Genomic DNA, 12,720 nt, shown 5'->3' with positions numbered 1-12,720 from the left:
GGTGCGAAGCATGGGTGTTGAGTGGGGAGCACCAAGGATGCCACCATCCCCACCTCCTGTCCTTGAAGGTGCCCCCGCAGGTCAGGGAGGGGCTCCATTTCTTGCCTAAGCCCCTTCCCCCGGTAAGCCAGGGCACGTAAACTGTGGCTCCTCGCCCCTGTCCTGCGTGGGGACACAGGAATCAGGGTCCCTGCTGGAACCCCTTGGACTCACAGCCCCAGGAAGCTGGGAGATCAGTCCCTGGGGTGCCAGGGAATCTCTGTTGCCCACCACTTCTGACCCCTGAATTCTGCCCTCCCTGGGCCCAGGAGGCACCATGTGGCGATGTCCACTGGGGCTGCTGCTGCTGGCTGGCGAGTTGGCCCTGGGTGCCCAGCGGGGTCGTGGGCGCCGGGAGCTAGCGCCGGCTCTCCACCTGCGGGGCATCCGGGATGCGGGCGGCCGGTACTGCCAGGAGCAGGACCTGTGCTGCCGCGGCCGCGCCGATGACTGCGCCCTGCCCTACCTGGGTGCTACCTGTTACTGTGACCTCTTCTGCAACCGCACCGTCTCCGACTGCTGCCCTGACTTCTGGGACTTCTGCCTCGGCGTGCCACCCCCCTTTCCCCCCATCCAAGGTGGGCACCAGACGGCCAGGGGTGGGTCGCTTTGTCAAGCCCAAACTCAGCCAGACTCAGGAGCAAGGCTGATGCATTGACATTTCCAGGGGGAGGCTTTGTAGAATCTGGGAAAGAGACCCTGCCCCTCTCTCTGCACTTCCGGGAACTCCCCACTCTGGTCTAACTTGAATCTCTCCAGTAAGATGGAAAAAGAAGAGCCTCGGTCTGTGGGATTTTAAGTTGGCCCAGCAGAAGGGCAGCCTCCTGCCCTTTCTCCCAGTCCTGCCTGTCTCCATATTCTGGACTTAGAAGGTGCTGGCCACACCTGCTGACTCACCCTCAGACTGATAAAGCACACAGGGGTTGGTCAGCGTCATCTTAACAATTCCTCTGCCTTTGCTCAGGATTCTCTACCCCTGAGATGGCTGGTCATACCTGGGAGGTGGGTTCAGTCTGTTCCTGCTCTCAGCTCTCACCACCATCCACTCGCCCTTATGCAAGAGGAGAGTCACTTGAATTCTTTCCCACAATTCCATGGCGCTGCGGGTGTGTGACTGCATACCTGGGTTGTCACCCCAAAGTGCTGTGTCATCTTAGGGGAGTCACTTACCTTCTCTGGGCTTTGGCTTCCCCATACTCCTCCCACTCCCCATCTCCAAACCCCTACTCATTTAAAGGGCATAGGATCTAAGGAATGTTGTGGAGGGCATCCAAGAGAAGCAAGAGGGACCCGGGTCGGAGTCACTGAAGAACTTCCCAAGTAGCAGTTGGTGTGTGACCCTGTAGGAGGTGTCTTAAGTTATAGCTTGGCTTTAGTTTCAGTGAGGGCGGGTGTGTGTGCGTGTGTGTGTTTGGGAGGGTTCGGGACACCTGACCTCTGAGGACCTGGCCATCTCAACCCGTCGTCTCTGGTCTTGGCTCCACGTCTCTGTCTGACTTTCCTCCCACCAGGATGTATGCACAGGGGTCGCATCTATCCAGTCCTGGGAACCTACTGGGACAACTGTAACCGTTGGTGAGTGTTGGGGGCTTGCCTTGTGGGCTTTGTGGAACAGACTTGATTCAAACCCTATCCCTGTCACTCACTTGCTGGGGGCAAGGCCTTTCCCTTTTCTGAGCCTCAGTTTCCTCATCTGTAACATGGGAATTTTTACACGGACCATGTCAACTTCTGTGCCAGCATTCCAGCAGCAGTCCCCAGGAGCAGTCAACCACGGATGCCCAGCTCCAGGTGCAGCCCCTCCTGCCTGGGGCTAGGCTACCGCCCCTCCCAACCTTTCTCCCTGTCACGGGAGAGTCCAAGAAGGGGGCGCCAGGAAGGAAACCTCTGACTGCAGCATCCGTTGCCCTGGACCGGATGAGGGTCAGGGATGGCTGAGCTGGCAGCCAGCCAGACTGCAGCAGGGCCTTCCCTGGAATGTGGCCCCTCCTCCTCCCCCAACCCTCCCCACCATTCCCAGTAGGAGGACGAAGGGGTTGGGGTGCCCCCCTACCCTAATCTGAGGCCTGAGATGGGAGGTGCGAAGCCTTGAATGCCTTAATGGAAATAATGGGGACCCTAAGACTTAGAGGAGGAGGCCCTGCACCCACTCCACCCCATGCCCTGGGACTGAGAGGGCCCCATGGAGGAGGAAACTTTTTGGAATGCATTACGCATAAGCTGTTTCCATTGCCTCACTGGCCTGAGGGGTGCCTGGGTCACAGTGAGAGTGGGGACTCGTGCATTTTAGCGTGTGTCTGGGTGACAGAGTGTGTGTGTGTGTGTGTGTGTGCATGCTTTGAGTGTGTGTGACCTGTGTGTGTGTTTCAAAAGGTGGAGCATGCTTGCATGATTCTGCTGTTACCGATAGGATGCCTCTGGACATTGAGGGGTTAACACTCTCTCTCGGTCCCTTCCCTAGGGCCTGGCCACCCAGGCCCCCTCTGGAATGCTGGGACCTGCTGCCACCAGTCCTGCCTAGACCTGCTTGGACAGCCCTGGGGGGCAAAGAGGGAGGTGGCAGGAAAGGACTGACCAAGCCACTGCCCTCCCAGGCCAGTTCTGGCTGCGTTCCCTGCACTTGACACCTGAGGGAGGGTGTGGGCCAGTGTCTGTGGGCCTCCCAGGCTCTGTGAGCCCTCGAGGATGCTTTCGAGAGTCAGAGGGGGAAGGGAAGGACGAAAGCCTCCCTGAAAATGCCCCCGCAGCTCCTGGGGCTGGAGATCCCAGCCATACTGGGTCCTCGTCCCCTTGAGGCTCCTTAAAAGGCAACAAGGGAGGCGGGAGCCTTGGGCGGGCTTGAAAGGATGCAGTTTAGCACCTTGTCATAGCAGAGTTAGGCGCTTGTAAAAGCACTATAGAACTCATAGAATCCAACTGTTCAGTCGACACCTGTTAGAGACCTACTATGTGCCAGGTGCTGTGCTGGGCCAAGGAGATGCAGCCAGAATGCGGCAGACAGTCCTCGTCCCTGCACTGGTGCCTCTAGTCTAATGGTGACACAAATAATAAACCTGTCATTACAACCCTACAGGTGTGATGGGGGGAAAAGAGGTTATTGGGGGACCCTAGTTTAGAGTGGGGTGGGGGCGAGGGAAGGCTACTCAGGAAGGGATATTTATGCAGATACCAGGGAGATGAGAGCATGAGTGGCCCAGGCCCAGAAGGAGGGAACATGGGGGGAAATGGCTTGTGGAACGGCCAGGAGGTGGGACCGAGCTCATTGCAGCTGGAGCTGTGAAATGGGGAGAGAGGCCCCGAGGAGGGGCAGGCCGCGTCCCGTGGGTCTCATGAGCTGTGCCAAGGATTTTGCATTTTGCTCTAAGTGTCGTGCACAGCCACTTGGGGAGCACACAGTCTGATTTGTGTTGTTCAAAGATCTCTCTGGCTTTAAGAGAGGGGTGTGTGTATTGGGCGGAGGGAATCACAATGAAGCAGGGAGCCTGGTTAGGAAGCCACTGCCGGGGGTCCAGGTGAGAGGGGATAAGGGGCCAGAGTAGGGTGGTGGTGGTGGAGGGGTGAGAGGCAGGTGGATTCGGAGTCTTTCATGACCGGCTCATAGGGCAGGCTGGTGGTAGGTGGGTCTGGGTGAGGGGCAGGCGGTAGGGGAGACACCACGGACCACATGGAGTTCTGGCTTGAACAGTTGAGTAGGTAAGGTGCCGTTTTCTGAGTTGAGGATGTTAAGGGAGGAACAGGTTTGGGGGAAGATAGTTTGGCCATTCTGAGATGCCTTTCACACACCCAGAGGAGCTGTCAGGAGGCCAGCTGGAGATGAGTCTGAAACTCAAGGGGGTGGGGAGTTGGGGTTCCTGTAATGAGAACAATCACGGAAGATAACAATTCTTGAGCACACCACATGGTCCAGGCCCTGGGCTGAGTACTTTGCAAGCTTGCCTTTTAATCCCTGGAAGGTGGTACTATTATTATCCTCATTTTACAGACAACATTGAGGGAGAGTTTAAAATAACTTACCTAAGGTCACATGACTAGTCAGCTAGACTCTGAACCCTGGATTCAATTCAGAATCCACCTCTTAATCACTTCACTGTACTGCCCCATTCATTCATTCGTTCATTCCACAAATATCTATTGGGTGGCTACTATGTGCTAGGTTTTGCTTTTAGGCACTGAAGGTATCAAACAGTACCTGCCCTCAAGGACCTTAGATTCTGTGAAGAAACAGGTATAGACAATATAAATAACTGAAGATATAATACGTCAGATAGTGATGACAGGCTGAGGAGAAAAGAAAACAGGGAAGCAGGGTAGGAAGGGTGGAGGATGCTGAGTTAGGGTGGCCAGGGCAGGCCGCCCTGAGAAGGTGACATTTGAATAAGGACTTAGAAGAAGTGAGAGGGGCCATGAGGATGTTGGAGGAAGAACCGTGCAAAGGCCCGGGGGCAGGAGCACGGCTGGTGTCAACAGTCAGGACCAGCCTGGCTGGGACCTCAGGAACCAGGACGGGGACGAGGGGGTCAGAGAGGGGACAGGAGGACAGATCGTGCAGGGCCTTGTTGGCGCTGGAAGGACTTTGGCTCTTATTCTTGATGTGAAGCCAGTGGCAGGTTTTGGGCAGGGGAATGGCATGATATGATTTGGGTTTAACAGGATCGCTTGGGCAGCTGTGTTAAAAATATACCGAAGCGGGGGAGGGGGGCACAGGGCAGAATCGAGGAGAACAGTGAGGAGGCTACAGCAGAATCCAACTGAAAGGTGATTGGACCATGGTGGCTACGGAAAAGAATGAGACATGGTTTGGCTTCTGGATGTGTTTTTAAGGTAGAGTCAACACAGTTTGCCAATGAATCGGGTTAGCAAGTGAGAGAGGGTCCAGGGTGCCTCCCAGGCTTTTGGCCTGCACTCCAGGAGAGGACGGAGTGCCATTTTCGAGGACTGTGGCAGGCGCAGGCCTGGGGGTAGGGGGAGAACAGGAATTTGCTTTGGGATGTGGTGAGTGTGACCTGTTAGACACCCAGGAGGTGATGTGGTATAGCAGTAAGATCCTTGAATCTGGAGTTTAGGGAGAGATCTGAGAAGCAGATATAAACTTGTGAATCATAAATTTGAAATTGACATTTAAAGCCACCAGGCTGGATGGGATCATCTGGCGGTCCTCTCATAGGTGCTGATGCAGAATTTCAGGCCCACGTTGACCTCTGAGGCCTCCTCCCTTCCAAGGATGCCCAGCACCACCTCACCTCTTCCTTTCCTCCTGTTCTTCCAGCACCTGCCAGGAGAAAGGGCAGTGGGAGTGTGACCAGGAGCCATGCCTGGTGGACGAAAACATGATCAAGGCCATCAACCAAGGCAACTATGGGTGAGAGGCCCTAAAAATGCCCCGAGTGGGCACACATGCACGTGCACACACATACACACGTATGTTCTGCCCGAGATGCATGTCCTGCCAGGCACACCCACACTCAGATCTTATTCATGTGTACATTTAGCTGGTAGGCATCTCTCCCACCCATGTGCGCATACCTGCAGGACCCCCAGCCTTGGCCGGTCTGTGACCTCCATCCCCTCTCTTTCAGGTGGCGGGCTGGGAACCACAGTGCCTTCTGGGGCATGACCCTGGATGAGGGCATTCGCTACCGCCTGGGCACCATCCGCCCGTCTTCCTCCGTCACCAATATGAATGAAATTCATGTAAGTCCATCCCTGCCCACAATCCTGCCATCTCCTCTTGGCCTACCACCCCAGGGACCCTGGCACCCTGTGCCCTGCTTCTCCAGGGGCCTAGGCCTGTCCCCCGCCAATAGGCTGTGTATCCCTGGACAAGGGACTCCCCTTCTCTGGGCCTTAGGTTTCTGCCTATAACAAGATATGCTGCACTGCAAGAACTGATGCTCAGATTCTGAGTTTTGTGGTCCCAGCGTCTGACCCTCCCTAGCTTCTCTGGCCTCTCCGGCTTGGGAAAAATGTCATTGGTCCCAGTATGGCTGGGTTAGGGCCCTAAGGGCCAGGAGGTCACCTTGGTATTTTGGGAAGGGAGGGACAGACACTCCTCCAGCTTTGGCCAGAGAGCAGCAATTCTCGGAAACGCCATCTCAGCAGAACCCCCAGGGAGGAGGGGATTTCACCCTTCCCACCAGTGGGACCCTCCAAAGGGAGAAATGAGAACCAGACCCAGAACAGTCAAAGGGCGAGGAAGGGGGCTTGAGCGGGACACATGCCGGAGGCTCCTTCCATCAGTGGCCGGCAGGGAGGAGGCAGTGACTGGACAGAGCGGCCCTCCCTGCAGAGGGAGCTCAGCTCAAGGCTGAGGTGACCAGACCCTGCCCCTGCCCTTACTCCCCTGGGCCTCTGGCTATTTTCTGCCTCCTGCTGTTTGCCTTGGCAGCCTGCCCAGTCACGGGACCTTACTGCTTCTTCCCTCCCCTGCCCTTTGGGGCCTGAAGCCCAAGGTCCTGGTGGGAAGAAGGATGTAGCAGATCAGAAGGTACAGAGGAGGAAAGAGGCCGGGGTTGAGGATGGAAAGTGGCCCGACCGCTTCCCTATTCCTGGCTTCAATTGCCTCACCTGTAAAACAGGACTAGTCACCCCCCACCTGACACTAGAGAGGCACTAAATGGTGCCTGGGTCTTCCTCTGGGTCACCGTGGAGGTTGCTGGACTCTCTCAGCAACAGAGGGCTCAAGATTAAACTGCAGAAGGCCCTGGACTTTTTTTTTAACATCTTTATTGGAGTATAATTGTTTTACAGCGGTGTGTTAGTTTCTGCTGTATAACAAAGTGAGTCAGCTATGCATATACATACATCCCCATATCTCTTCCCCCTGGCGTCTCCCTCCCACCCTCCCTATCCCACCCCTTTAGGTGGTCACAAAGCACCGAGGCCCTGGACTCTTGGGAGACCTCCAATGCCTAGGGCCCCTGAGGGGAAGTCTGGGGCAGAGGCAGGAGGCAGACAGAGTGACCTTTTCCTTGCAGACAGTGCTGGGCCCAGGGGAGGTGCTGCCCAGAGCCTTCGAGGCCTCTGAGAAGTGGCCCAACCTGATCCACGACCCTCTTGACCAGGGCAACTGTGCAGGCTCCTGGGCCTTCTCCACGGCAGGTATGTTCAAGAGCAGGGGCTGGCCAGGTGGGAAAGGAGGGCAAAGGCCTGAGCCCCCTGACAGCCCCTCTACCTCCCCTCCCACCAGCCGTGGCCTCTGATCGAGTCTCAATCCATTCTCTGGGGCACATGACACCTGTCCTGTCACCCCAGAACCTGCTGTCTTGTGACACGCACAACCAGCAGGGTTGCCGCGGTGGGCGACTTGACGGTGCCTGGTGGTTCCTGCGCCGTCGAGGGTGAGCAGCAAGGGGGTAGGGAAGAGGGCATGAGGTGGGGGTCTTAGGAAGGGAAAGCCTGCAGGAAGGGCCTGGGCCAGGCTGCCCCATGCCCACTCTGTCCCCGCTCCCTCCTGCTGCCCCTGCAGGGTTGTGTCTGACCACTGCTACCCGTTCTCGGGCCATGGGTGGGACGAGGCTGGCTCCGCACCCCGCTGCATGATGCACAGTCGGGCCATGGGTCGGGGCAAACGGCAGGCCACCGCCCGCTGCCCCAATAGCTATGTCCATGCCAATGACATCTACCAGGTCACTCCTGCCTACCGCCTCGGCGCCAACGTAAGTCTGCACTTGGGTGAGGGGGCAAAGGCAGGAGAGCTGGAAGGTTGGCCGAAGGCTTGAGCCTCGCGCCTGATGGATACTCTCCTCCCCACCCCCTCACCCTCCAGGAGAAGGAGATCATGAAGGAGCTGATGGAGAATGGCCCTGTCCAAGGTAAATGCCCCTCATCCTGCCCCCTGATTCCAGAAGCTTGTGCCTGCTTGACACTGGGCACAGAGACACAGGTGGTCCGTGCAGCATTGAGCAGCAAGTCCATTGGGGCCAGGAGCGGGAAAAACCATGTCCCTTCCCCAGGAGCAGCACCTGGAGGGGGCACTTAGAGTCTTGGTACCAGAGGCCCCGGGGCCTGGGCATGCATCTCCAGGCTTGGGTATCAGTGCCTGTGCTGATGGGCTGAGCCAGCCCCATTTTGACCTCTGCCCACAGCCCTCATGGAGGTGCATGAGGACTTCTTCCTGTACCAGAGCGGCATCTACAGCCATACACCAGTGAGCCTTGGGAGGCCGGAGCAATACCGCCATCATGGGACCCATTCGGTCAAGATCACAGGGTGAGGGGCTTGGTGGGCAGGGGGGTTGGGGGCAGCAGGGCTTGCACTGGGGCCTCTGAGTCTGCCTTGAGTCCTTACCACCTCTCTGCAAAGCTCCATTTCATAGGGGAGGAAACCGAGACTCAAAAAGAGGAGGTGCTTGCCCTGGGTCACACCGAGAGTTAGGGGCCTTTTAAGGTGTTCTAGAACTCTTCCTTCCTTACACACTGGGAAGACTAACTCCAAATGAAATACAGACAAGGATTCAAGAGTTGCTCAACCTCTCCCCAGCTCAGCACCTGTCCCAGCTCTGCCTGACTCACTCCCCCAGCCCTCAGTTTCCCCAGCTGATATAAGAGGCAATGCTAGGGTCACTGATTTCAATAGTCCAACCAATGAAATGTACTTTGCACATACACACCGCCCCCTGCCCCCCATCCCCCACCAGGTGAGGAGGGAGGGCAGGCAGATGTATGAGGTCCCAGAGAACTGGTCGCTGGGATGTGGATCCCTGGAGGGTGGAGGCCCAGTTTCCCTCCTTTTCTGCTTCCCCCTCCAGCTGTCCTTTTGGGACCGTCCCCACACCGGGCACAGGTGCATGGAATTAGAGATGTGGAGCTTGAGGGGGGTGCAGAGAGGGACAGAGAGTCCTGAGGGTGCACCCAAGTCACCAATGGCAACAGGGGCCTGGGCAGGGAAGGCCGCGGGGCGGGAGCTCCTGAAAGCAGGTGAATCAGCGCCCTTCCCCCTCCGGCTCTGCCCGCAGGTGGGGGGAGGAGACGCTGCCCGACGGAAGGACGCTCAAGTACTGGGTGAGTCCCTGCGCCGCGTGCCCTGCGGCCGCTGTCACCTTCCCCCGGCCTCCTGTCCTCTTCCCCCACTCCAATTCCCCTCCTCACGGCTCCTTCTCATTCCCAGACGGCGGCCAACTCGTGGGGCCCAGCCTGGGGAGAGAGGGGCCACTTCCGCATCGTGCGCGGCGCCAACGAGTGCGACATCGAGAGCTTCGTGCTGGGCGTCTGGGGCCGCGTGGGAATGGAGGACATGGGTCACCACTGAGGCCGCGGGCACCACGCCGGGAAGAGCCCTCTGTGGGGCAGCAGCCCCCGCCCGCCCGCCCGACGGAGCTCCGGGCCCCAGGGGCCTAATCCTCGCGCGCGAGGGTTCCGCTGACGCAGCGCCCGACTTGGGAGCCTCGGACAGGCGAGGCTGGCGGAGCCCCCAGACCTCCCAGCGGGGGCCGGGTAGGGCCTGGCCGAGAAGGAGCAAGACCACCGAAGCTAGGACACCCCTTCTCCGGCCCCACCACTCCACCCCACCCTTGTACTCCTATTTCTCAAAGATATTTATTTTTCTTCTCACTGTTTTAAAATAAAAACAAAGTATTGATAACTATGTATCTTGGAACTTCTGGACGTGGAGAGCCAGGCCAGAGTTTGGGTGGCATATGGTTAGACAGCAGAAAGGACTGCCTAAGGCCATGCTGGTTGGCGGGGGTGGGGGGTGGGATGGACCAGAAATCTTAGCCTCAGTTCAGCCCTAATTGTCAGTGGCCCTGGACACTGACCCACTTGGAGGTGGGGCATGGATGGCATGGCTTTTGGCCCCTAGAGAGTCGTGGGCCCGTGGGAACCACTTCTCAGACGCTGAGTCAGCGCTGCCTGAGGCGGGGGAATCCAACCCACCAATCAGCAGAACTGGTGCCAGTGCCCAGCAGGCAAGGGGGGCACAGCCCCACAGAAGCTGGAGCCTCTGTCTCTGCAGATCAGCCTCTCCAAGCCACCCAGGCAAAGGGGACCCCCCCCTGCTTCCCCTACCCCTAGGCCAGGCTGGGCCTGCCTCTCTGAGCCCTCTCCCTCCCCCACCTCCCCATGCTCCCAGTGCCTGGAGAATTAAGTCCAGGCCTCGGCCCGGCATTCAAGGCCATCAGGACCCACCCCACCAGCCTCCTCACCAGCTTCTTCACCCAGTGCCCAGGCGACTCCAGAGTCCTCACTGCTCGCTAATGTCCAGTACACACGCAGACCACTGGGCATTTGCACATGCCGCTCTCAGTCCAGATGCCCTTCCGTTCCACCCCCTCCCCTGTCCCACTGCTGTTTCAAAGCCAACTCCAGGGTTTCTTCAATCAGACAGTACTGGTGGAGAGTAACTGATGTGCCAGGTGCCGTGCAAGGGACCCATGAGTCCCCAAACCACCGCAACCCAACTTAGCATGGCTTAGACACCCCCTCCCTGAGCTCATCTGCATCTTGCCCTTTCACCAGTATTTCACGTATCCTTCTTATGCTGGAAGTTCCTTGAGGGCAGCGACTGGGTCTGGTTCATTGATGAGTCCTGGTACCCACACCTGTACACTGGATAAGGTGGTGTTACTGTTTGTGGAATGGTTGAATGCATATAACCCGTTCTTCCCCCCCATTCCCTTCTCAAGACTCCCTCCTCAGCCCACCCCTCTAGGCACCGAGGCTGTGCCTGGTGATGGGGCCTCCCATGGCAGGAATCCTCCTTGCCCCCACCCCCAGCTGAACAGGAAGGCAGGGGAGCCAGAGTCGCTGAGCAGAGGCAGCAGGGAGGTCTGTCCCCTGGCAGGCAGCCCCTCAGGGCCAGCCTTGTCGCCCGGGCTGCTTGGGCATCACCTGAAAGGAATGCGGGGTGACCGATAAGCCGCTGCCTTTGTTTCATTTCCTGTTTGCTAGGACGTCCCGAGCCGGCTCCCCTGGCTGGCCCGCCTGTCCCCAAGGAGCCAAGGCTGGCCCGGGGCCCTGGGGACAACGAAGGGAGGGGAGTCCTGAGCAGGGGTGACGGGGGCTGCCCAATTACTACCCCTTCTGCGGCTTTGGCTGCCAGACGCGCCCACTGTTCCCATCCCACTGGAAAAACCCCGGTCCAGGGGCGCGGCTGGAATTTTCTACAAGGACCTTTGGCGGAAGCAATGGGGGTTGGGAAAGGGAGGGGAACAGGGGCGCGGCTGGGTCTCCAGGCTCTTAGCTCTGCCAGCCCTGCTGGGAGGCCTGACCCTGTGGACCCAAGTGGGCTCGGCCCAGCTCTGTCCCTGTGCCAGGGGCCCCAGGCCCGCAAGGTCCGCCGTGGAGTGGGAGAGCGTGTGAATGGGGCTGGGGAGGGCTTAGCGGGTGCCTCGTCAGCCACCCCTGGTTCTCTCAATGAGAACCAACACTCAATAAACATGTTGTTGTAAAGGGAGAGGCAAACCAAGGACCTCCAACCACATTACTGCCCTTGAGTGGGTCCAGAAAGAAATCCTGACACCCCAGCACCCTGCTGTGTGTCCTGAGGCCAGTCCCTTGCTCTCTCTGAGCCAAGGGCATCCTTAGACAAACCTGAGTTTGAACGCCTACTCTGCTTGTTCCGCACTGGCTATGAAATCTTGACCTCTCAGAGCCTCTGTTTTTCTATCTTTAATGGGGATAATAATACTCACCTCCTGGAGTTATTGGGAGGATTAAAAGAGACAAAGCATGCTAAGCATTTAGCACCATGCTTGGAGCTTATTAAGGGCTCAATAAATGGTAACAGCTCCATTTATGGAGGTGGGGGTGGACTTGATAATGTAAATGTTTTTCATAATGAGCTAAACATTTATTTAGTGCTTAACCACAGCCTTCTGACAACACGTTGTTCTGAGTGTTTTACATATATTATCTCATTTAATACTAAAAATAAGCCCCTATTTCCTTATTTTGCAGATAAGGAACAGAAGCATAGAAGAATCTGAACGTTGGTTGAGGCAGGATTAAACCCAGGCTGTCTGACTTCTCATACCAATCAGCTTTGTACTAATAGTGGTTGTTTCATCCAATGTCTTTTTCCAAGTCCTTTCCCTGTTTGACAAACTCTTATTCATCCTTCAAAACCCAGCTCAAATGTCTCTCCTCTGGAAAGCCTTTCCTGGTGTCTACCTTCTAGACCTCCAGGGACTCCAGCATACATCCCTGGCACAGAAAATTTTTCCTCCCACAAAAGGTTGGGACAGGAGTTTTTTTCTTAGTCTTGTCCTTTCTTATGCACCAAATGTTCTGCTTGGGCATTCATTCTGGTCTCCCATGGAGCTCTGCAGGGTCCCGAGGCACCTGACTTTCGTTTCCCGAGAACTGCTGAGTTACATCACTTCGCTAGTGCTGATGCTTCACATCTTCCCGGGATCTTGCCAAATCCCATCCTTGCCAGGTGCCCATTAAGGGAAAGGAATCCATGCTTACTGAGTCTGCAGTGGGCCAGGCCTTGGGCTGAGCACTTCACACACTTTAGCTCATTTGATCCTACAAACAGCCCTGTGAAAAAGTGTATCTTTAGAAACCAGTGCCAACAAGTGAGGTGACCCTGGGTATCTAAGGGAGGGGTGAACTTCCAGATTGTGAGCAGGGCTAGTGGACCCAGGCACAGCCAGAACTAAGGATCCAAACCCTGCCAGGACTCACTCACATACTCTGTCTCTCTCTCCCCTGCCTCTCCCTCTGTAGACTAACTCTGCCA

At 57.0% G+C, this 12,720-nt stretch overlaps 1 protein-coding gene across 5 annotated transcripts in view; it reads left to right on the top strand.

Annotated features, from left to right (window-relative positions):
• The window catches only part of TINAGL1 (tubulointerstitial nephritis antigen like 1), a 34,419-nt gene extending 24,801 nt beyond the window's left edge, over nucleotides 1-9,618 (top strand). For 3 of the 5 annotated variants that reach the window (XM_082654920.1, XM_082654922.1, XM_082654921.1), the window contains 10 exons: nucleotides 1,551-1,614; nucleotides 5,306-5,398; nucleotides 5,616-5,730; nucleotides 7,014-7,137; nucleotides 7,226-7,376; nucleotides 7,505-7,694; nucleotides 7,805-7,850; nucleotides 8,124-8,247; nucleotides 8,993-9,038; nucleotides 9,145-9,618. In XM_082654920.1, the coding sequence (XP_082511046.1) occupies nucleotides 1,556-1,614; nucleotides 5,306-5,398; nucleotides 5,616-5,730; nucleotides 7,014-7,137; nucleotides 7,226-7,376; nucleotides 7,505-7,694; nucleotides 7,805-7,850; nucleotides 8,124-8,247; nucleotides 8,993-9,038; nucleotides 9,145-9,285 (1,089 nt within the window). In that variant the 5' untranslated portion in view covers nucleotides 1,551-1,555 and the 3' untranslated portion in view covers nucleotides 9,286-9,618. Of the gene's footprint in view, nucleotides 1-308; nucleotides 618-1,550; nucleotides 1,615-5,305; nucleotides 5,399-5,615; nucleotides 5,731-7,013; nucleotides 7,138-7,225; nucleotides 7,377-7,504; nucleotides 7,695-7,804; nucleotides 7,851-8,123; nucleotides 8,248-8,992; nucleotides 9,039-9,144 lie in introns of all 5 variants that reach the window. The other 2 variants (XM_082654919.1, XM_082654918.1) reach the window with 1 other exon arrangement.
• Nucleotides 9,619-12,720: the final 3,102 nt, after the last annotated feature.

Source organism: Grampus griseus (assembly GCF_964374135.1).
Source record: "Grampus griseus genome assembly, chromosome: 1".
Lineage (NCBI taxonomy): Eukaryota > Metazoa > Chordata > Mammalia > Artiodactyla > Delphinidae > Grampus > Grampus griseus.
This window is presented reverse-complemented; position numbering and strand designations above follow the sequence as displayed.